The following is a 26142-nucleotide window of genomic DNA, read 5'->3' on the forward strand; positions in this document are numbered from 1 at the left end:
AGGGCAGTATATTAAACTAAGCCCAAAATTCTACATCTGTTGATACTTCTCAGTATAAATATAGCAGAAATTACACAAGCACATTTATAGGATACAAGTACAAAACAAACATAGGCAAGATACTAGACTTTTTTTTCTCTTTAACAATAATGTATATAGGTAATCATCACCATCATCATCATCAGCTATTTATATAGTGTCATTAATTCCGCAGTGCTGTACAGAGAACTCACTCACATCAGTCCCTGCCCCCATTGAAGCTTTCAGTCTAAATTCCCTAACATATACACGCAGACAGAGAGAGAAAGTAGGGACACTTTGATAGCAGCCATTTAACCTACCAGTATATTTTTGGAGTGTGGGAAGAAACCCACGCAAACACTGGGAGAGCATACAAACTCCTCACAGATAACGCTATGGTTGGGAATCGAACTCATGACTCCAGTACTGTGAGGCAGAAGATATACTGTATACAGTTCTACGTTTAGAATCAAATGGATCAAGCATATCTTTATGAAGACACTGTTTAGTGTTATAACTCTAATTACTTGATACATCAGGCTTTATTGCCATGGGGTAGAATTACTAAAGCTTTTAAAAAAAAAAAAGTGGTGGTGTTGCCAATAGCAACCAATAAGATTCTAGCTATCATTTATCTAGTACATTCTAAAAGATGATCGATAGAATGTTTGGTTGCAATGGGCAAACACTTCCACTTTTCCTATCTTGAAGCCTTAGTAAACATACCTCCAGATCACCATACAATGGGCAAGTAACCAGACTCCAAAAGCTTTTTATGTCAACTTTACATTACTGCTAAACTTTTACTCGCAGGGAGGGGCTCATGTTAAGTTGATTGCAAATTGCATTTCTGGTGTATAATATGCTTTTTTTTTGCATCAGAACATGCGCACACACCACTATTTCAGAACTAGTGCTTTGTGCGCTTGCCCGGAAGTATAAAAGCATATTATACACCAGAAACACAATTTGCATTCAACTTAACATAAGCCACCTAACAAGCCACCTAACAAGTTAACATAAAGCGATGGCATTAGTCACCTTTGTCTTAGCCATACTTGCCAACTCTCCCAGTAGTCACTATAATTTGTAAGATTAAGCAAATCAATCTGACTGAAGTTGAAACCGATAAAAATGTCTTAAATTTAAATCAAATGGATAATGTTGTCAATTGGGCTTGATTTGGATAAGGTTGGACATGAATCTTGATTCTTGCACAACTCTGTCTATTAAGTTAACCCTTTCAGCATCATCACCATAAATTTTACTGAACTGTCTATCCCACTTCTAGGAGACCAGGCCAGTACAGTGCTGGCTTCTACTTGAATGAGATGCTTGTGTAGCTGTCAGCATAAACATTTAACTCTTTAATTTTCTGTCCTCCAGCCCGTCACTATTTTTTTTATTTTACTTTAAAAAAACAAAACTTTATAGTGGGTGCCCCATTCATCAATACTACTGGAGAAGAGGGTGATATTTAACTTACATTAAAAAAAAAAATATCAACAACTCACCAGTTATTGTCCAACCACCATCATCCAGAATTGTTTAGCAGAGTTCACTGGCTTGGGTGTACCCCTTGACTTTGCAAGGGGTTCCCTAATACCAGGGATGCCGGCTAAATAGTGGGGATCATGTAATAACGTAAAATAGATAGACTGCTTATGCAATACAGCCGTTCTATGCTCAGGTGGATTTTATTAGTGCCGATCAACTGCTGATCAGCATTGTGGGTTTACATATGTTACCCACTCCAGCTTCATTAGCGGAAAGAGCACTGTGGAAAAGTAAAATAAAGTTGAAATATTATAAGAAAGTTAGAAAAAAATTGAAAATGTGTCTCTCTTATAAGACCATGTTTAGCACTCAAATAATTAGCACAGTGTGTTTAAAATTATTTTAATACACTTTATGCCAAATGTGCTTGAAGAGTGTCTTATAAATTACTTCTTTTTCACAACAAGAAATATTGAGCTCAAAATCTTTTTATATAATCAATATCACAGTGTTTTCTAAATTAGATACCTAACTAATAGATATATTTGTGAAATGTATAACAAAATAAATTCAAGTTTAAACAGAAGCATTGTAAACCAATGAAGGGTATTAACGAAGCCACCCAATGAGTACTTAAAAACATCTTAATTTTGCACCACTGCTTATAGATGTTCTTGTTAGGACTCTGTCCTTATCCTGAATCAGACCTGCAGTACCTCTTACTACCAGAGGTGCAGCTTTGATACCTGGACCTTTTCTCCTCACCTGCAGGAGTTAATATCAATCCCCTGTTAATCACCTGTGTCTGGCCCTTATAAGACTGCCTGTTCCAACAAACTGGTGCCAGTTCATTTGTCTCTGCTACTGGGTTTTGAGAAACTCCTGTGTTTTGGTCCTGTTTGTTCGTTGGTATCTAACTTCTGCTTGTTCCATCATCCTGCACCGTTTCTTGTGACTCAGACCCCAGCCATGGTTGACCTTGCTCCTGTCTTCTCCCTGGTATTGTTTGTGGATCTTCCGGATTCTGACCCTGGATTGTCTGACCTTCCTCCTGTCTAAACCTATATCTGCAGTCGTCCTGTTGTGCCTGGTTTCCAGCTTCCCAGCTATACCTGCTTATCCTGAAAACCTGTACCTGCAGTTATGCTGTTGTGCCTGATTTCCAGATTCCCAGCTTAACCTGGTTAGCCTAACAATCTGTGCATGCAGTTATTTTTTTGTGCCTGGTATGCAGTACTCAGGTTCCTCTGCTAATTCTGATATTCTGTTATTGTTATGCGTATGGACTTTTGCTACTGTATTTACTATTGCCTGCATCTAGTATTGCTTGTGTAATCCTTGTCCTAAATAAAAATTCTGTTTTGTTTTCAACTAACTCTGTGGTTTTCATACTGGGAATCCTTAACAGTTCTGCCCAGTGCACACCTACCCTTTGCTGTTGGATGTTACTTTCACAACCTAAAAGTACAACTATGTGAATGGAGAAGTTGAAAAATCTGAAGTGTACGCAAGTGTAAATGTCACATCAAAATCCACCCTTGATCTAATTTAGTATCACTCCTTTAGATAAAAAAATGTTCAGTCTTTCTCCTAAAATACTTTTCGGTTTAGTTTTTATGGCTTAAATTAATCATGAGTGAGGGAATATTGCAACTGCCATTATTACAATGCCAATATTGGCATTGTAAACATTGTTCAGAATGTGTCTGGAAAGGTATTTCTCTGCTGAAGTGCAGAATACAAATGGGTGTGTAACCCCCAACATTGCACCCTCTCCTTCCCTTTATTTAATTTCAACAATCTCGCAAAATGTAAATCTTGTTTATACATTGCTCCAAAAAATCTAGGCATACTGGTGCACCTACTTCAAGGAATGCCCCCACTCCACAAACTCCTACTCTCAGCCTGTTGAAACTTCTGGACCTCCACAAAAGCTACCATCTTCCTGTGTAAACGTATGTGGCTTGATAGAAACCTAGGTGAACTTGCACAAATTGAAGCACACGGTGAACCAAACTTGGTTTTGTGGTGCAGACTAGATATTTTGCCCTTTCTAATTGACCTCCACTACAGATGAACACCCACTATAGCTTCTGTTCACATTAGTAAATCCAGACAGATAGAAAGAAGACTCTGAATATGGAGGAAGTTGTAAATCATCTAGAAATTTTATTTTAAAGATTTGTTCAATACTAGCACACTTTGGGTCTCATGTAGAGTTGGATGCAAGGCCATTTGCATAGCGGAAAATACAAATGTCACTACTGCGCATCACCACATAAAATACTTTTGCTTGGGTCTGTGTGTAGAGTCAGTCGCATCTTGCATATAAGATTCCTTATGCTTATAAAGGCAGATCAGGGGAGTCAAGGGACCTTCAAGTATCGGCAAAGTACAATAAGGGTGTGTTGACAAGGCCCTTTGTGGGATTCTTTGTCAAGTTGATTATCATGATTGACAGAAGTTTTGTATGGAATTTGTATGATTATAACTCCAATTCATTCCAGTTTTCCTGGAACAAATTCCAAAGATACAATTTATGTCCTGATAAGCTTCAGCTCACAATGAATTTTTTCTCAATATTCAAATTCCTGATACATCTGGGTTAACATTATTGATTTGATTTTTATTTTGCTGAGATTGACACTAAAAACTTTATTTTCCACCAAGTACCGTTATGTGGGTATCTTTCATTCATGATGCATTATATTCAATTTAGTTTCACACTCAGCAAACAATTTCATGTGCCCATGAAACAACATGCGGTAGATCTATTTTATTTTATTTTGACCAGTGCTTGAAGCAAATAAAAATGTGTACATGTGCAAACTATAAAAAGTCAAACACCCATGTACAGAAAGATAACACAAAATGTAAATGTTTTCCACAGTAGAATGTTAGATGTACACAACTACAGAGTAAATCCTCCCCTGAGCAGTTTTGTCTAATTAAAAACATAATGCTGGGTACTGCAACTGAGGACTGCTCTCTGAAATTGCCTGTTGAAACCTCAGAATCATAAAGTTCCTGCAGTCTGAAACACATCTTAGAAATAACTGATATATAATGAAAACGTCTGTGCCCATGAAAACAAACTGCACTGACTGCTTCTATGGTTGCAAGTGTTGCTATGGAAGTCAGATATTCACAACATATTTGTCAAATTGTGACAATAATGGGCCTGATTCATTAAGTAATGTAAATGCAGATTTTGTGTGATAATCCACCCAGAACCGTACATACCAGTGGCGGAACTACCATTGGTGCAGAAGGTGCAGTGCACCTGGGCCGATAGAGATAATGGTGCCCGCTGCATGGCAGATGCAAAGGGTGGGGGGCCCAGTTCCCATCTCCCCGCCTACCTGCAACGAGGCCTCTTTTATCGTTATTACCTATATTATTAACAGGTGACATTAATGTTTTTTTTTCCTTTCGCATTCTTTTGCGAATTTAGATTCCACATAAGTATTGGACGTATCCTGCAGTGTCTTGTGCAGTAGAGCTGAGCAAACGTACACCGTATTCATCACCGCATATATCTTCAGATCTGCTCCTTGTTAAATTTGGACATGTGCTTGCCTGACTTCTGTGTGTTTTAAACAAACTCATTATATGCGCCTTGATGATTCAGGCTCAATGTGTTTCATAAGTTTTAAAATAGTTAGAGTAGCACAAAAGTTTTGCAACAGATAACAGCCAATAAGCAAATAACTTTGTTTATCTGAGTTCTCTTACAGTAACAAATTTTTAGAAACATTTTTTCACTATTACTGCTGCATATTTTCATTCATTAATCTAAGGCCATATTGCCTCCTCGATTGCAACACAATTTTGTATTGTTTGGTTATAAACACAAATAAAACACTGAAGCTATAGTCAGATCATCCTAAGTAGAAGGGTGTTTATTTGGCATTTTCAACCTTTGCTTACACAATGGACTTTGTTTAAACAGCAATAAAAGTCATAGAATTATATTGTTCACAAATTAGTGGGTTGGGGATAAACATTGTCCCTCTTCAAAAACCTAAAAAATTCCTCATAGGATTATTACCCTGTTAAAATGTGTTTTACACCTGCTTTAAAATGAGTTCAAAATATGTAGTATCTGATTTCACAGTATGAAACAACTTCCACCAACAAACAAATGGGATCAATTACAGTTCTTTACTGTGTGTAATACCTGTGCTTATTAGCTGCATGATTGCACTCAGTATTACTGTGCATGCAATTATTGAAGTTATTTAACCTCAAGTGTCAGAGGGATTTTACAGTGGTTGACAAAATACAGTATTTATAGTAAGTGAAACGCAATATTATAATCCTAAAGGTCTAGATAAATTGTGGGCAAAATGAACATTGCCAGAATGGGGTGTTGTCACAGCTAAATGGAGTGTGCCTTAAGTTGTGTACACACTACAGAAATTTTGACCAACTTTTTATGCTGAGCAATTTTACATGCGACCGATGGTACGATCGCTCGGTCCATGGACTGCATACACACTAGCCTTGTTTAGGACCATAAAGGGAAGAGCGGACGTCCCTTTAGCGACTTTTTACAGCCATGTTGTCGTGAGCAATGACTGTAATTTCGTACTCACTGTTGCTGATCGGTCGGAAGTTTATACACACTGCACAGCAGAAATGAGATTGGACCGAAAATATTAAATGGTTCGACCAACCAAAGGAGGCGATAATCGTCCATTTGGGCAGACTTTCAACCATTGTGTCACTATACAAACTGACCCGACTTTTGAACGAGCGGTCGTATGTCTGCTGTTTGAGCCGATTATTGGACGAAAACAGTGTAGTGTGTACCCAGCTTTACAAATTGCAAGTCCTGTTTTATCCCAATTATTTACTGTGAACTGTCGGGACGTATGCAGTACAATTGTCTTACACATGTATAGCTTATTATTAAGCCATATATATATATAGCAGGTTTGTGCACATTTGCTGTGTTTTCTCAAATGTTCGATGGTACATAGAAATTCCAGAAATGTAGCAATTAAATAGTAGTGCAGCAGCCCATAGAAAGAAAACTGCAACACACTTTGCTCAGTCAATTACAGGTTAGACCAGTGATGGAGAACAGGTGGCCCTATGGCTGCAAGCAGCCCTCTGAGCCTTCAGCTTCAGCCACCAGCTCCTTCCTGCACTATTGTCTGATCTGTTTACTATAACTTTTAACACTGACATTTTATTACAGATAGGTGTCTCTTCCATTGAATAAATGTATTATTTTAACTTATTACCGACCTTTTGAATGTTAGACTAAGTTAGACTAACAAAAGCAAATGTCTAATTGGTTCCTATGGGATAACGCACATTTACAGTTTCAAACAATGTAAATTAGCCGATCTGTGTTCTGGATCAAGGCAGGAACATTTCAAAATCAATCTTAGCAATTTATATGAACCTTGAAAATGCACCTTGCAATTATTACAAGTACTGAAATGGGTAACTGTACACTAAGGGTAGGGGTATACTGGTGACATCACCACACAGACTAATCTAACACAGCAGATCTAAAAGGTTGCATTCAATTATTATATTGTTTGGTGACACACAGAAACAAATCAAGCACCATACATGTGCAAAGTAGCACTCCACTATGTCTTTTAGTGTAAACACTTGGGAAACTTGGAAAAAGTGAAAGCTGTTACTTTCAATTGCTTCTGCCTCAGCCCTTGCTTGACATAGCCAGCAAGCAAAGCATTAGCTTAAATAAGTGATGGGCTGCATGCGGCCCCCCGAGCCTTCAACTACGTCCCCCATCTCATCTCTGTTTTATTGTCAGATTTGTTTGTTATAGCTTGTAACATTTATCTGCTGATATGTTATTACAGACAGGTGTCTCTTTCATTGATTAAATATATTGTTTTAACATAATACTTAGATTAAGGGTAATGTGTTGCCCTTTTGAAGGCTAGAGGGCGGCCCATGTGGCCCGTGAAGTGAGTCTGGTTGCTTATCACTGGCTTAAATGGATGGAATTTAAATGGAATTCTCAGAAATTATGCTCATTTTTACATTGTCACTAGGGAGCAACTTAAAATGACCCCAAAACGTTTTCACTATTAGAGTGATATTGTAGCACCACTCATGCTAGTCCGTATAGTCCGCAGAGCACAACATATTTGTATTTCTGAATGGCTTTATAATTGAATTCAATTATTTAAGGTGTCTCCTTCTTTGTTAACCTATCTTCTCAGCTTATTTTGTTCTCAAGGGTGAATTTGGAGTATTTATGTCACTATAAATGCAATATAAGGTAAAAATCAGACAGGTGGCACTGCAGTGTAAATTGGTATCTTAGAAGTGACAGCTTCTGAGGGATTATACTTCATCTGTTCATGTCATGTAAAACCTGTAATTGGTTAACTTTACCAGGACAATGTCCACTTAACTGTTGGACACCATGTCTAGATATGTGTATGGTATCCTATTTCAATAGGATATTACCTATATTTTAGCACATTTTTCATTTTGCAGGAACGTAATACCCAGGTCTTTATAACCTGCAATGTACCGGAAGCGATGCAATAGTCATGTTACATATGTGACATTTAATATTACAGGTTTGTAATCTATGGATTTATAATAATCTACTTATATCAGACAAAATAATTTTATTCTCACAGCTGGTCAAACTGACACACTAGGTACTTTATGTCACTAATAGATAGATAATTTAGACCCCAACATCCATTTCATACACTTTAAGAAGCCTTGTAATGTGATGATGTAGCAGATGTACTTTTGCAATACATTTATACTAAGCAAACTTTATTAAAGAGAAAATACACCTAATTATTTCATAACGTTCCTATAAGTATGCCTTTTAATCTCTTTGATTGCTAAAACAGTCCTATTAATCTTTTACCCATTTCAAGGACCTTCGAGTGAATAAATGTAGATGTAGTACATTGCTTAAAAAGTAAAACACATGCACACGTTTATCAAAACTAGTGGTCAAACATCACTGTAATGGATATTGACATAGAGTTTTAAATAGCAGGTATACATCATCAAGAAGTGTCCATACAACGAAAACAGTATCTAAAGCACATACAGAAGAAACCAGAGCTGGTGACTTTGACATTTTAAGACCTACATGGTGGTTTTCGGAAGTTTCATTGTAGAGTAAAAGACATTTATAAAACCAGCGCCTGCTACCCTGAAAGTTGAAACCACAAATGTCATGCACTGGGCAAAAAAATGCCCAGTTTGGGTATACACCGATAAAGGGTAAGTTTTAATATAAATACTGGTCACACATGGTAAAATATCCCTATGCTTTATGTAAAACTTTCAACACACCTTTTGGTTAGGGCTAGATTTTAATTAGTCAGTAGCTGGAGGTATTTTTTCCCATTTTTATTTGAAATGACTATGTATAGACAATGCATTTGTTTTAAAATAAAGCACAATACAAAACTGCTTTAACTACATCCACTTGTGATCTTGTTAAGTAAACTCTGCTGCATGCATCGCAATGTAAAAAGGAATATACCAAAAAAATCTCATTGCATGTCCTGCCTGTCTGATTTTGTACCAGATGCAGTTTTATTTATATCCCTCATTGTTAAATTAGCTCAATAATAAGCATGGATACCAATCCATGTTTATTATTGAGTAGATCACGTGTAAGATATTCATTTGTTTAAGACAAACGGCAGGTACTCAGTATTATAACATCTTCAAAGACTGGCTGAATTCTAGGACAACTTTATTTTGTGTATGCTCAAAAATAAAGCATTAAGCAGATAAAATATCATGTCATATCTTATTTAAATAAGCCTGTTAATATCTTTAACAGCAGTATAGAAAAGTAGCCACAACTGCATTTATCTTAATCAGCTCAATCACACTAGAAACTGTAGAAAAGGAACAAGTTAAATAGATTAAGCTGGTATTTGTTTTACTATTCACCACTCACATATATACAGCTTTTCATAAGCACTCCTTGAAATTTATTCTTAACAAACACTTATCACCCTACGGAATATTATGTCCTTATATCAGACGCACATAGAATTCGCTCAGGGTAATTTTAACACTATAACATGTTGATGTCATTCCTCTTTGCACTTACTCTGGAGATGGTCAAGGGCATGTTAAAGTCCTTTCCTCCTTGCAGGCGGAATCCCCATGGGCCGGGTCCAGCGAGAGAGACAGTGTAAGCCATTTTTTGCCAACTTTTAGCGCAGCCACTTGAAGGCTCTGAGAGAAATAAAAACAGACAAAAAAATAAGCTGTTTCACCAAGGTCAAACTAATGAGAAAAGCAGGAATGCAGGGGGAAAAGTGCTTGGTTCACACAATTATAAGGTAATTGTAATCTTGCCTGTTCACTCGGCTTGAAGTGCTACCTAAGAATAGATGGGATGTATAATGCAGATACAGATATCCCAGCTGAGCAGGACCCATAAAAGGTATGTAACCAAATACCTCCCATGCAAGGATACTGTGACTCAGAGATCTATTATTGCCTCAGAGTAGTCAAGAGGATCTTTACGAACATCCCACTCCTTTTTGTGTTCAACAAATTTCTGACATAGTAAATGCTAATCTTCATTAAAATAGCCATGTGCAATATGAAGAGTGTCATATGTGTTCTTCATTTTATATAATATAGGCCCCTGTGTGTCTAAAATGATTTGTACTGGGTTAAATATCAATCTTTTCAATGAGGTCATTCATTGTAATGTAAATTCTAGAGTCTTCAAGAATTTCAAGACAGTGAATGCTAAGGGAAGCTAAAAACTTTGTCAGAGGCATATAGGTATATATATTTACACTGCACTACTTAAAATAATAAATAATAATAAATAATCATTTATAATATTGCTTATAAACTCAGTTAAACACTATGCACCAGTAAAAATGACCTAAGTGAATTTCAGTAGTAGTGCAAGAATGGTTATGAGACAAAGACATAGCTTCATTGAAGGATGCTACATCTTAAGAAGACTTAACTCCTAGCCAAATGATCATGAATTAATAAGTGCTAAGGATTAGCACTCTATAGTAAATCTGTACTATAAAGCCATGTCATCTAAACTGTTCTACTCTATGCGACCCTGTGGTCTACAGTAAACAAATGGTGTCGAACAGTTCTTGTCACTTATGTAATATAAGGGACAAGGAATTATGCCAACTGTTCCTGGACTACATTTCCCATGATGCTTGACTATCAGTTGAGAGGTAATTCAACACATTGGTGTCAAACCCACAGTTACCAAAGCAAGCAAATTTTGATATAATTCACTTAAAGGACAGGGGGGAAATAATTGTTTCAAGGCAACAACAGCATTGGCTAATTGTGCATTGTACGGTGACACAGAACATGTAAACAAATTAACGGTTTATGCAGAGACTTAAGGTTCCCCATGCAGCAGGCCCCATTATCTCCATGAGCCCCTGAGCACTGCTCCCACTGCACCAGTGGTAGTTCCACCACTGGTTTGATGGGCAACATGACATTGATAATGAGCTAGAAAAACTATTAAAATAAAGAGGACACATTACCAAGCTGTGTTCTACTCTGTCCTAAATATAATAATAACAGACCTTCATCATGTTGTGATTGGGTATTCACTGTTGCAAGCTATAACATAGCAACTTTTGTCTTTTACTTCAACATTTTCTCTTTCATGCAAATACATTTTATTTATTAAACACAAACCGTGAAATAAATTTACAAAACATGTTAGAAATAAAAAAAATTGAAAAATAGATGTTTAGGTGATATATTAAGAAAGTGAATAATATTACAATTATAACTAAGAACATATTCACTTAATCCTATTGCACAACACTTAAAAATGTACACTGTGTATTTAATCACTCTCTTATATATACAGTATGCAAATGTCAAGATTGCCTGGATACCTGAAACTTCATGTATTCTTAACAACATATTTTTTCCCCCCTCAGACAACAAGCACATATCAGACCTGAGTCATTTAGGAGAGCAAAGCGTAAAAAAGGAGTAACTTTGCACCTGGGCAAAACCATGTTGCATTGGAGGGAGAGATACATTTGAAATGTGGGGAGAGTTTTATATTTGGGATAGGGCATGTCCATTTCAGGCTTGGCTAACCTGTGGCACAGGTGTTGTGAAACCACAAGTCCCAACATACCCTTACAGCAATAAGCTGCTTTAGATTGGCAAAGCATGCTGGGGCTTGTAGTTTCACAACACCTGGAGTGCCACAGGTTAGCCAAGCCTGTCCTAGATCAACTTTAAATTTCAGTGTAAAAAGAAAGCTATCAAATATTTGTGTGCTAGATGAAAAAACAGTCAGAATTTAATTTATGTGCAAAATAATAAACTGATTTGCACCCCTTGCATTGTAACATGGTATTCCCGGAGAATATTTACTCCTTTTTTTGCCTTACTTTCCTTAATGACTCAGGCCCATTGAGTTCTTATCACAAGAGGTGCACAAAATGATGGAGTATTTAGGAGTGAGTAGGATATATTAAGGACTCAGTGAAGATGTGCATCCACTGGCATCAATAAAAATGATACCAAAAGCTTAGACCCTAGCAGTAATTGTTTAGGTGCATTAGCTACCTGGCTGCTGGGATTTGCCCAGCCCGGATTATCATGGTATGTAGTATGAGTAAAGTATAAGGAATCAGTGGCTGAGCTAGTATTAAATTACAATTCCCAGCCTCTCTGAGAGCCAGCAGCAGACTATTCTAATAGTTGGTTTTCAGTTACAGATGAGGAGGCATTTAGGGGATAGTGATCAGAACATGGTAACATTTGACTTGAGCTTCAATGGAACGTTTTGTAATGAATCTACAAAAACTATGAATTTTAGAAGGGCAAAGTTTAATCAGCTTAGAGAAGCATTGCATCTTGTACCCTGAGCAACTGTACTGGAAAATAAAAGCATAGAGACCAAACTGCAAATTTTAAAAGTGATTTTAAAGATTTTTTTTAAATGAAAGGCAACCAATGTGGTTAAATAAAAAATATTGGTGCTAAGGGAATTTAAATTCCTAAATCTAGAAGACACTGTACATTTAATTCTAGAAATACAAGGAATCTAGCAAAATATGTGAAAATCAGGTTAGAGAAAAGATAAAAATGGATCGTCAAAAAGAACAAGTCTAATGCCAATATGTTTTTCAAGTACATAAATGGCAGGTTGGTCATTTTGAGCAACTCTGTTATAGACTAGGAAAAATAATTGTAGAAAATAAAGAAACTAAAGATAGATATTGAAATCGGATCTATTAACATTACAAATGTTAGGACTTGTGCTTGGTAGCAAAAAAAATGGATACCATTACATTTTTAGTTGTCTAACACAGGAGATTGTGCAGTTACATCTAAACAATGTTAAGGCAGATGAAGAAACTGATTCAGATGGTAACCACCCACGTGTGCTAAAAGAACTATGATCAGTAATGTATAGACCACTAGTTCTTAGATTTTAGGACTTCCTCATTAGTGGGTCAGTGCCACAAGATTGGCAGAAATTGGTACCAATCTTTGAAAAAGGATTACTATCAGAACCAGGATATTATAGACCTGTGATCATACAGTGTCAGCATGCTTTAATACAGGACCAGTTATGTCTAACAAATATAATTGGCTATTAAGAGGTGGTACGTTTTAAATTCGATCTTGGTGTTGCAAATAATGTGTTCTGTTTGGATGTTTGGAAAACTTCTGATACAGTTCCATATACCAGACTGGTAAATAATATGAGCTTAGGGGAAAAGTAAGTACATGAGTAGTAAACTACTTGAAGAATAGAAGATAAAGAGAATGTATACATGGAACATATTCACACTGGGTTACAGTTATTAGTAGTATAACACACTGATCAACATTGGGCTCTGTTCTTTTAAAACTTTATTTTACTGATCTTGTAGTTGGCGTAGAAAATAAAGTGTCCTGTTTTGCTAATGACACTAAGCTAATTAGAGCTTTATCACAGAGCAATATAGTAAATTACTACAGAAGAATTTAGAAAATTAGAAATTGCAAACTGCACCTTGGTATACTACTTAACAGGAAATAAGCCGCAGCTCACAGTGCCATGTAGCAGCTGCAAAGGCAGATGAAATCATGGGATGCATAAAAATTGTGATAAAACACATACCAGTCACAAGGTAGACCACATCTTAATTGTGGGGTACAGTTTGGGTACAAATTTAATAGAATTTAACTGGTTCAAGGACCTTTAATTTGTTTGCGGTTCAATCAGGTTCGACAGTTGAGGCCGTCCTACCCTTGGACACCGGCACTCGAAGCATTTATAGTTCAAAATTCATGTGAACAATTACTTTCACAGTTCTTGAAGATCTTAAAATAAATTATTAAATGTTGCCTGTTCGAGCTTATATGGTTATATTTTACAGTATTTATAAAAAAATATTATCTGAACAGAAAAAATTATTGTGTTTGAAGTTCATTGTTGATGTTACATCATTGCAAGCTATTTTTCTTTGTTATCAAGCATTTTAGTCTTTGCTTGGTTGCATTACACTTCAAGGGATTCTCCTCCCTTAGTTTATTTTACATTAGAAACCATTCATGCTTCCCTTTTAACTGCTATCCTGTGCTAATTCTCCCAAGGCCTGATCGGCCAATAGGTTGGTCAGGCTGCAACCTTATGGCACTGAATCCCAGATCCCTTATGGCATCACCAGAATTTTCTATCTTCCCATGATATTTTTTTTTTAATATCAGTAGCAGGGAATCATCAGGGTTAGTTCTGGACTAAAGTTGACGACCCCCAACATCTCCACATGCATGACAGGCAGCCTGGCAGCAAATCTGATTGCTGTTAGCTGTCTGTCAGTGCGGTCGTGATTCTTAGTCTGGTCTGGCAAGATTAGCATTACCACATCTCACGAGACTGGGCTAAGAACTGTCCACAGTCGCACTGGCAGGCAGCTATCAGCAATCGGATCTGCTGCCAGGCTGCCTGTCCCTGACAAACGAAGGCTGCTGCTAAAGAGGAAGAGAAAGGAGAGGAAGGTAAGTGACATATGCTGGTGATATGGAAAGGCGAGGGGAGGTGACAAAATGTCTGGCAGTGTTATGAAATTCCTGCGAGGGGGTATAAATTGGCAACTGGGGGTTAAAAAATGGCTGAGGGGGGGTGATTAATTGGCTTTGGGGGTGATGAAACTGCTGGGAAATTATGGTATGGTTGGGTGTTGTTGAAATGTCTCAGGGGTGATGAATTGGCTGGGAGCTGATGAATCGTCTGGGGGTGATGAAATGACTGATGGGGTTCATGAAATGGGTTGCGGAGGGTGCATGATCTGTTCATTGTGTTGCGTTCACAAGAATGCTCTCTATATTGTATAGGTGGTTACAAGGATGTTCTCTGTGGTCTCAATGGTCACTAGAATGCTAAATACTAGTCTGTACTGCCTTGCTTCTTGAACTAGGATTTATTTCAGGACTGCTTTATTGTTAATCAACTCTATTGTGGACTATTACTTGGCAGCCTAAAAGCAGTGTTCCACTTGCTTGATATCATAATACAGGATAATTGGACTGTGGCCACTCCTGCTCTGGACATTGCTACTGTTTACCATACTCTGCATGATATATTTATCCTGCTTTAGCACCTCTAGTGCTTGCTTGAATTATTACTTGTTACTTTTACATTTGCTGTTCATGTCACTTTATCTACAAGAGTTCAGTACACAAGTATTGTGACCATATTGTACAGCCATATTTATAGAGTTGCAACTTTTTCCTTTTGTCTATTTCAAATAAATGTGTATTATACATGCCACTTTTGTGTATGCGCCCAGGGATTATTATCACTATTTACTCTTACTGAGGGTTGAGCTACCCCCCCTTATTTGACCTACATTTTCATTAGTTGTTTAACAAATATGACCAGTCACACGTGTGGCTAATTTGCCCATTGATCTAGTTCTTTGTAATCATACCGTAACATCAAATTAGCACTGTTTATGTATGTTTGTGGGGTGAGAGACAAAAATGCCTCCCCCATAATGACAAATCTATTCAGTTCTGATAAGCTCCTAAAGCTATCTAATTGTGAAAATTATTACATTTTCATTTGTGTAATTGTAGTAGTTTTACATTACACGTAACCAGTAGCCCAAAATTAACAATACACATACACTCTTTTATCGCTATTCAAAGAAAAATGGATGATACATCATAGCAAAACATTAATTTTTCAAGGAATAGAAATAAAATAATATTTTCACAATGGCTTGTATATGTAAAGTAACTTACATTTCAGGTTTAACGATCTTTTAAACTTCTATTTTATGGGTATAGACCTTGGTCAGTTTCTAGGAGCATGTCAGACAGCCTACTCTAGTCCTGAATGTGTGCTATGTGACAGGTGTTAATGTAATCTATCTCACAGTGCAGCATTCATTGCTGGCAGAGATTGAGTAGGAAGTCAGGGGAGCAGAACTCATTGAATGCAGCTCCTCAGAGCTGTCCAGAGCAGCTGGTCAGACCATCAGGCCTTCAGTTGGGCAATGTGGAAGTTGAGTCCAAGTCTGAAATGAAACATGGGTTTATTTTTCTCCTGCCTTAACTATGGAGCTAGGAATATAAATAGTTTGACTTTATGGGTTTGCTGCACAAGAGTGACTGCATAACAGGCAAAGTGTTGGTTTGGCAAATGGATAATATTAGTCTGAAAAGCTAAGACAACGTCTTAGGGCTTGTTCACGTTTTAATTTTATACTCTACATGTGCCGTGGACACAGCATGGTGATAGCACGACTGCCGCATATTCACATTACAATGTATTTTTAGATGCAACATGTTGGAAAGGTAGCATGCTGCTACACTGCATGTTAAAGAATAATGCAACATGAATGGGGTGGTGCAGTAAATATAGAAATCTATACCTGATTGCACACTTTACATGTTGTATTTTGCAAAATGAATATTGAAACAAGTTATTGGAACAGAAATGGAACCTACCGTTCAAAATAACATGTTCATTAGCTTGCCTATTTCTATTTGTTGATATGCATACCGTCGATATTTTTCAATTATAACTACATGTTTGTATTATAATAATGTGGCACTTTTATCAAGCAGCAGGATATGTGGGACAATGTATTGTAGATAGTTAATTGTAAAAATACAGATTGCTTTGGTTTATTCTAAGAACATGATAGTAGTTGCTTTTTAAGCTTATAATGCAGTAGTAAGACATTATTACATTGGTCAATTAAAGGACTAACAAAAGCCCTAAAGGTAGTGTAGCCTCATGTAGCACATTGGTTAGGCCTAAATCTGCTTTCCTGGTTTATCATCCCAGTATTATTTATAAATGAACAGTCAGGCTCATGTTTTAAGAGGATACATTTTTACAAAAAAGCTTTAATATCAATCAGTAACTATGCATTAATATAACAGGGTGTATTGATATTGCCTCAACAACACTTGGATAGTATTAATTATTGTAAGCACCCTACTTTAAGATAATATTGAACATAGTAGTTTAGTTTGTACCATAAATTTGGTAGTGACAAATATTTGTTGAGTAAATCAGTATTCCGTCAGCTATAATTCATTTTATGTGTGACCAATATGTTACCATTTAATGGCTATACGTATTTAAATACTAATAATGAATTCAATTGTTTATAAATAAATTCACAATATGTATATATATATATATATATATATATATATATATATATATATATATATATATATTCAAGTAGATACCTACCATGTAGCAATTATTATCATTTTAACTTATTAACCTCCACATGTTAGATTTATAATGCAAATATAATGTACAGTAGGAAAGTAAAAGTAGTCAACAGATTTGCATACTTTTCTTTCCACGGTCTAATGAAACTAAGGTTTGTATAAAGGAAAGTTGTATAGAAAGAATGATCTAAGGTGGCTATTGGTGAATGCAGTGGATACAATCTAAGTGATAATAAGAGAGCTGAACTATACAGCAACATCAATCTACATGCAGTCTATTCCAAGCTTTGCAAAACAGCTGATCCCCTGTGATTAGTGAACAAATGGGCTGCAGTTAGTCCCAGCTGGCACTGCAAGCACAGGCATAGAAAAAAATGCAAACAACACAATACTGTCAGGCACTGTTTAGAGGAATAAAAAAGTGCTAAGAGCTATGTGATGTAGGCCATGCAGAAAGTTAGAAGGAAGAGAAATGGAGGCAGTTCTCCTATGTCTCTGAAAGAGGTGTTAGTGCTTGCAGATAGTCGGTAAGGCATTAGATTCTACCTGGGAGCTGTTCTGCAGATCCCCTCTGGTGCTCTTGTGGCTCAACAGTTGCTCCATAAGCACATTTATCTGATCCCTGCATCCAGCGTGACGTCATTCTCGTGGAGAGGGGACGAGGAGGGGGGAGCTCTTAAGGTGGACTTCTTATAGTTCCAGTTATCTATCTTGTAGTTACACATGGTGTTATCTTCAAACAAATGCAAATAGGCCAAAATAATAACATCTTTCCGATGGAGAAACTTGTAGCTTTAACTTGTTTTTACTGTTTCTCTTTTCATAGGGATGTAACTTGAGTGTTTATTAATATTTGTTTATAAATGTATTGTTATTGTGTATTATACTGTAATGTTTTATAAATGTATTGCTATTTTTTAATGTTAGAGGTATTTAAATTTAAATATATGTAATTGTGTTATCTGGGTTGGGAATACTGATGCCTATTTTAATATGAACTGGATGTTAAAACTTGAAATTTTGGACTTAAGTTGTGCCTGCCATGCAGTTTAAAAATATTTGATCAATAGTAAAGTCTGAATAAAAGCCTAATAGCAATTCCGCCAGGTGACATCACTGGGGACTCCCAGAAAGAAGAACAGACTCATATAGTTGCATAGTAACTGAATCAGGCCTCATATGCAATGTATTATGAAGATATACAATAGTAACAAGTATTTTAATTATTATTGCACCCAGTTTAGCATGGACGTATTATTGCTAAAAATTGGTGTAACTTAATGAATTCTCTGGAATTCTCACTGGTTTAAAGAACATCCTTCCTCAGACTGTAAATAAAGAAGACTTATTTAGTATCAATATACTTTGAGAGAATAAGGCTATGACATTTCTGGGGTTGTATAAGTTTGTAAAATGAAGTACATGCATTTTTAAAGGATAAGTCTAGTTTGGTGGACACTTTTTAGGGGTTAATTGTGCAAAATAAACCCAAATAATCTATTTTGAAAATAAAACATATATCCTATGTACTTCCTAATAGAGTGTATCTAGTACATACCTTTACTGCAGTATCTCTATATTCAGGGGTGTTAAATGCATTGCACCTTCTGTCTATGATAGACCTCCTAGCTCTACATCACAAACCTGGCATCATTAGATTTGTATCAGCATGCACAAAATAGAATTTTCAAACCACTAACATTGATCAGATACTGGGGGCAGGATGTAAACAGAAGACTGCAGATGCCAATGTAATACCCTGCAAATCACAGGTATATTACTGCATGCACTCATTCAGAAAATTACAGTTCCCGAAAGCACCTCTGGGAAGTTCAATGTAAATTGAGTTGGCCATTTTGGGGTGGACAAACTGCAAACTACAACCCCAGGCTGCACACTAGAGCCCCTGACTGCACTAGAAGTATGTAGAGCTAGTTAAACACTGTAGCAAGTTGCAAAAGCTGGGCATTTTGGTAATAGCATGTACTAGAATTTAAGGAGATTCTTGGGGGAAAATGGAAGGAGCCAAAAATGGACCGTTGGAACCTAGTGGGTTGTGTTTGCTGGCTGTGAGTTATCTGTATAACCACTGGCTGGGATAATGAAGGATTTTCCCTCAAAGAGCCACTGAAATAAATTATTGCTGAACTGTTGTCCTAAGGGATGTTTGCAGCAAAAAGTATGTAAAAGCCAGCTGTAAAACCAGCCCAGAAGTACGTCTTTGAAGTACAGGAAAGACCTAGCTTGCTACTGTTCATGAAATGTCAGCAGGACTCATATGAAGACAGATAAGTTTATGGTTTATTTTGCTTTGCTATGTTCAAGTTATTAAAATGAAACATGAGATATCAAGCTGTGTCATTAAAACCTCTGACCAGAACTGTAATATTGCTATTGAAAGGGGTTATAGTGCTGTCTGAAGGAAGTTTATTCCAGCCAAATCTGCTGTATTTAAAGTTATCTTCAAACTGACGCAGTGTGCATGGGACATAGACAGAAATAACCTGTCACAAGAGTTTATCAATATTTGCATCAGAAGTTTGATTCTATTGTGAAACTGTCTAAAATGGTTGCCGAGGAGAGAATTGCAAGTTGTTTAACTCTACAGTTGGTGGAAGAGGTTGATTAGTGATTTCATCCTGTACAAGTAAATAAGCTCCATGCATCCAGCTGAAATGTCACTTTCACCTATGAATAACAATTTACCACCGTGGGTTCTGTCTATTGTAAAATCACCCTAATCTACAGTCATTTCTGCTAAAGCATCAAACCTGAACAAGCTGGATTCATCCTTGTCTAGATAATCTGCTGCAGCAGCATTTAGTGTAATGGTCTAATTAACTCGTTAGCGACCAGTTGTCTCTCAAAAGTATTTATCCAGTAAAACTCATTGCACCGAAGCACATTGACTAATTCAAAGTGGGATATATTTATTCAGTGACCAATGTGTTGTAGTGGTTTATGTTTGCATAACGCTGATATTGTTGAAACAAGATTCCTAAAATGTTATTGATTTTGTGACACGTTGAATAACATTGCATATTGATGGTATTGTGATATTATTTCCCTACAGTATCTCTACTTATTTGTTGCTGTAGTAAAACCTAACACCACAAGCAAAGAGTATAAACCCGTTTATGCCGTTTTAGTCCTATATTCCTTGTTCTTGTCACGAGCCGCGGCGGTACTCACAGCCGCCGCGGCTCGCTTCCCATGCGCCCCAGCGTCCCGGCCGTCACCTTGATGACCGGGACGTCATTTCCTCCTCCTGTCCGGCCGTCACCAGGGCAACGGCCGGACGCTAGTTCATTAGCGCTGCGTCCCGGCGGTGCTGGTAGCCGGGCGCATGCGCATTAATAGTCAGTCTATAGGGCTGATTATCAGGCATTAGCCTGCAACTGGGTAGCTCAGGGACAAGCCCTGATTGGCCTTGCTGGATACTTGTAATTACTCTGCAGGAGTGTCTTCCACTGCTGATTGGTCCTTGTCTGTATTTAAGGCAATGAGGTCTGCTGCCTCATTGCCGGTTATAGCTTCTGTGCTCCAGTCTGCTGACCTGCTAGTTCCTGTTCCTGTATCCTGATATCTCTATTTGACTCCCCGTGTATGACCCTTGGCTTGAATTGGACTTCGCTCGTGTTTCCTGTGACCCTGATCCCTGACCTGTCTACCCGTTCTGCTATCTGCCTGTGACCCCTGACCTCAGCCTTTCCATCGATACTGTTGTCTGCTGCCGGCCTTGACCTCTGCGTGGACCTGACTCTTCTTGCCTGGGTTCTCCCCAGCCGGTACGCACTTCAAGACCCTCTGCCAGTCTGCGGCCCAGTCTGTCCCCACCATCAGGGGCTCCAGTGAACACCTGACTGGCAGAGTAGATTCCGGGTTGTGTTGTGCCGGTTGGAAAGGTTCCTAACAGTTCTATTCCAAAACTATTGGGAGGAACTTTGCCTCTCTAGGATACGATTGGTCCTGTAGATTCCTGTGTTACACTTGTTCTGGGGTGCCAACCATCCGCCCCATTACACCTGACCCCCTGAAGATGAAGAGGTGACAGTAAAGTGCTAGATACCTCTATTAGAAAGTGTATATAGCAAATAATTGCACATAGGGTAGTGCTTATATTTGAAAAATACCTTTTGGGTCTAAAACAATGTCTATAGAATAAGAATGTACAACTAATAAAAGTTATATCTGCCCTAATAAAACAATAAAAATTGTGTAGACTAAGAAATTAAAAAGTTACTCTTTGCTAAACTGATACAGTGTCAAATCATGGAATGGGTCTGTTCACTGGGGCACAAGACTGCAGTTATGAACTGGTTATATACATCTTGCATCCAAATTTACTTGAAAATGTGTAGTTTTGTTATTTTTAAGAAAGTAAAAATATTGTAAGAAGAAATATGACTTTCCATTTCCATTGAGACCTGATTTGCTTCAATATAAGCCATGTTTCTAACTTTAGCCATAACATAGTTTTAATAGAACAGCAGTTATAATAGTAAATCAAGCATATTTTTAAAATAAAACTAAATTAAAAGTAGGATAAACAGAACACTCTTCTGTTCCATGCTATTAACCTTATTTCATTCTTTAATCCTCAAAAATGACAGCTTTTAGTCTGTTAGGGTAGGATTTATATATACCCTTTTGTGTATATTGCATGTTAGTTATGCATAAATTAAAATGTATTGTTGCATTTCACAAAAAATGGTGGAATGATCTTTCTAAAAATCCTGTGTTTCCTCCTGTGGTTGTTCCCCTTCTACTAAACCATTTTCCATATATCATCTAATCTCAGAAATTACACCCTTGTTCCTTAAACTAGATGGATTACACTTTGTTCAAAAGCTTGTAGGATATAAAACGTGTTGTTTTAGCGAACAGCAATGGTAGATGTCACATGGATGTTATCAGCGCTTATTTGAAGGGATTTGTCCCTTAAGACAAAAAAAATGTATTTCCACTTTAAGATTGATTAGCACTTACTTTACAAATTGAGCATATATGGTGATATACACGGCCTTTACATACCTCTCTAAACACAGACCGTGTTGTATAAGACTCAGAGAGAGGAATGCTAATAAATTCTTTTCTATGATATGTGCCATCTAGCATTTTACTATGAGCGATTGATAATGTAATGTTAGCCCAGCTTTAATGCCATGTAAATGTGTGCTAAATATGCACTCTTAAGCTAACATAATAATTATTATTGTTTATTTATATTGCACCAATAATATTACGTTGTGCTGAACAGAGAATATGTAATCATTCACATCAGTCCCTCCTGCCCCATATGAGCTTGCATTCTAAATTCCCTACCACACATAAAATAAAAAGCTTTGAATTATGGCAATATCATTAAATACAGAAATGTATATTTTGTGCTCTTTATATGGTTTCTTCCTTTGCAAAAACACAAGAATATGTAACATATTTTTCTGAGACATATTTTATTCAAATGAAATGCCAACTTGGAAGCTTCAAAATGATTGAGCTTTGTGTTAGGATCGCAGCTATTGATAGCCTTTAGAACCAGATAGCAGCCGCCTTTCTCATAGAACGTTATACGTTCGCCGGTACTCGGATGCCCCCAGGACTTATCTCTATGGTAGTAGAGGCTTATCAGGATAACCAGGGCACAAGGTAGGGTAATTGGAAGACTGGAGGTGGAGGCCGAGACCAGGCCTGGGACGCGGGTCCATAGTCAGTAGAAGGGTCAGGATGCAGGCTGGAGGTCAGGGCTGACAGCAGTCAAGCAGATCCAAAAGGCTCAGGCAACGTCACAACAGAGAACCAATCAGGAATGTCAGAGACAAAGCAGATCAGCAACTACACAGGCAGAACGCTTTAACCGGCAGGGATGCTAAGCCCTCCCTGCTTAATATACACAGAATGGCCAATCAAAAAGCAGGGAGCCCAAGGTGATATAATCAGCCTCAGGAAGCTATAATTAAATATATATAGATTGTGCATGCGCCTGACTGCTCCTGATGCCGGGTCGCAGTGTCTAACAAGAAAGCGTCCCCACCGTTGCCTTAGCAATGGCCAGGGAGAATACCGGAAGTGACGTCCCTTTCATCATGGAGACGGCCGGGATGTGTCAGTCAGCACAAAGAGTCGCGGTGGCTAGGGGCATCGTCGTGGCTCATAATACTTTGATATGGCAGAAGAAGAGATGCAGAGTGGTGACCACATTTTTTTTTTAACTAGTTTATTGAAACGGTACAAAATGTAAAAAATTAGCTATTATTTCTAGAATTTTTGATTGATTAAGAAAATGTACCTAAATTTGAGAAGTCAAACCTATTTGACTATGATTGAGTCAGTTGTACAATATCTGAGCTAGTTTGCACGTGGTGAGCTAGTTTGCTCCTGTTGAAATTGTCTCAAAAACATTCAAGCTTAAATTGATACAGGGTAACATTTTTTAATGGCGCACAGCAAACTTTCAACCTGAACGGCGAACAGCAAATTTGGAACACAGTAATTTCCTGTCTTGATAGTGAGGTGCCTACACACTACCTACATGCCCCAACTGGTGGAGAGTGTACCCTGAGTTAACCAGCAACGGCTCCTGTACTAAGTCAATGCTTACCGGGACAAATTTCAGCCTCCCCCAATACTTTGGATGTGTAAAAAGTATTTTCACACCTAGGCAAATAACAAAGTTAAACTTATTTAACCATATATTGACCAACAGCACTACAGCACTTCAGCACTTTTAAAGAACAATTATACAATCACACTGTAAGACTACAAGTACAATACAAGAAAACAATACATTACAATTACCTGTCTGTCTAAGCAAACTTTGGTGTAATCTGCTCACACACAGTCTAATGGAACAAGACTGATGTGTCACCATGCTTTCAGAAAGCACAAACCATCCTGCAGACATTGATTATGAATCAAGATAATGTCCAATTCTCACAACCCTTTTTGTAGCAGTTCAGCAGAAGATGTAACCAGTACCTAGCAATGTCTTCAACTTTCCACAATCTCTAGTGTTTGAAATTCTTTAAATGTCTCCCTAGTCTCTTGGCTCTTTATCTTGCATGTGGCTCTCGGGAACTGTCTCTTTTGGCTACCCAAATGGCAGCCTGTTTCTCCCAGGGGTTGGACAAAGACCCAGGCTCTGGTCATCTCACTCATTGATCCCCTTATGTTGATAGCCCAGCAAAAGCTGCAGGTTATAGCCTTTCACAATAAATCTCAGCAAAGAAGCCTAATAACTGATGAGGAAGTTACCTGTGGGAACCTGCCTAAATGAACCTCTTGCAGTCTTTTTGTGTGATCGAGAGCTGCAGATGTAATTTCACTTCTTGTTGTTGTGCATTGTCCCAGCAGCTGTAGTGGCAATAGTTGCCACTTAACACACCTGGGAAAAGGGATGTGCTCTATGCAGTCCTTGTAGTAAAAGTTACCCTAGGGTAGCGGCAGTTCTTTCGGGGTACATCTACATTGTAACAGTAAACACTAAGCCAAACTATTACATTTTATACAATATGAAGCCGCTGTCTTCAGCTGCCATTAAGCTAACATAAGCAACACATTCCAAACCACAAAATTGAACTGTGGTCAATTGGCACTTGTACTGTGAACATGTTCCTGGTGACCAGACCAATGAAATTTGGTGGAATTTCAAACCGATTCAAATTTTTGGAGCAATGAATGTTGATAAGATTGCACTATTTTTAATTTTTATTGTCCATGATGTGTATGTATATCTATTTCTTCTTTCTTATGTAGTACTCTACTGGTGACCCGAGGAGGACACACATCTGCTTTAGATACCTCACCTGCAGGCAGAGAACAGCATCTCCCAGCATGCAATGGGGAAGAGAAGCTGGTGAACTAGCAGTTGAAAACAGTAGTTTGAATTCTGAAAGGGACTGAGAGGGAGAGGCAGCAGATGGAAGAGGAGAAGGAGTATGGAGGAGAGGATAAGAAAGGAAACATTATTGAACAAGGGATACAGCGGTGATGAGAGAGACCAACGCTGTATAGACAGAGGAAGATGCCATAACAGGAGACACTATAAGCTGGACTGTTTTGAGAGATATGAACACAGGAGCAAAGAGAGAAAGAGAGAGGCTGATAAGTGCCAATGTTTCTTATATTGTTCAAGTTATTGAACTGAGCCATATTTGTTAGCTAGATAGGGATAGTTAGATAGAGTGATTGGACTTAATCAAATCAAGAGAAAGCAGCAAAATTCTTCTGTTATACATGCAATATTTACAGAGAGATAATTTATTTGGCAAGGAGCCTATTATATTAATTTGGACATTGTCTTGCACTTCAGGCTGAAAACTGCTTTATACTTGAGTTGAAAGAAGAAGGGGCCTATATTCCAGCTAACTAATGATAAAGCTGCATATCCATATAGAAATATATATATATGTATTTGCTTCTGGACTGTATTACTATTTTAAGTGTTCGTAGGTGTTTATAGTGATTTAGATATATATCTGTATGCAGCTTTATATCAATATTTTAGTATATCAAGTATTATAAAAGTGGAAATAGAAGTACATCTAAAATATATATATGTGTATATTTATATTAGAGGTGCTTAGGCTCGGTTCCTCGGAAACCGAACACACCCGAACTTAGGGGACCCGAGTACAGAGCCGAGTCGGCTCGGTACTTTTGCACTTTATCGGGTTCCAAAACAAGGCAAAACGTCATTGTGAAGTCGTCGGATCTCACGAGTTTTGGAATCTACAAATACCGCCCTCCACGGCGATCTAGCACCATTTGAGAGAGGGATACAGAAGAGGTAGCATAAAGTGTAGAGCAGTTGAACAGGCAAAATTAGAGAATTGAAAGAGAAGCGTGGTAGCAGTGTTAAAGAAAGTAATCAGTGACATTCATTAGAGCTCTATAGCTCCAGTGTTAAATCTCATT

The 26142-nt window shown here is 37.6% G+C and overlaps 1 protein-coding gene across 9 annotated transcripts in view; it reads right to left on the bottom strand.

The window, feature by feature from the left end:
* LDB3 (LIM domain binding 3) overlaps positions 1–17851 on the bottom strand; it is a 162080-nt gene extending 144229 nt beyond the window's left edge. For 8 of the 9 annotated variants that reach the window (XM_075217015.1, XM_075217020.1, XM_075217019.1 and 5 more), the window contains exons 1-2: positions 17773–17851; positions 9614–9741 (exon numbers count right to left, since the gene is read on the bottom strand). In XM_075217015.1, coding sequence (XP_075073116.1) covers positions 9614–9706 — 93 coding nt within the window. In that variant the 5' untranslated portion in view covers positions 9707–9741; positions 17773–17851. Of the gene's footprint in view, positions 1–9613; positions 9742–9864; positions 9926–17772 lie in introns of those variants that run through there. The other variant, XM_075217014.1, reaches the window with a different exon arrangement.
* Between the last annotated feature and the right edge of the window lie 8291 nt (positions 17852–26142).

Source organism: Mixophyes fleayi, chromosome 6 (assembly GCF_038048845.1).
Source record: "Mixophyes fleayi isolate aMixFle1 chromosome 6, aMixFle1.hap1, whole genome shotgun sequence".
NCBI lineage: Eukaryota > Metazoa > Chordata > Amphibia > Anura > Limnodynastidae > Mixophyes > Mixophyes fleayi.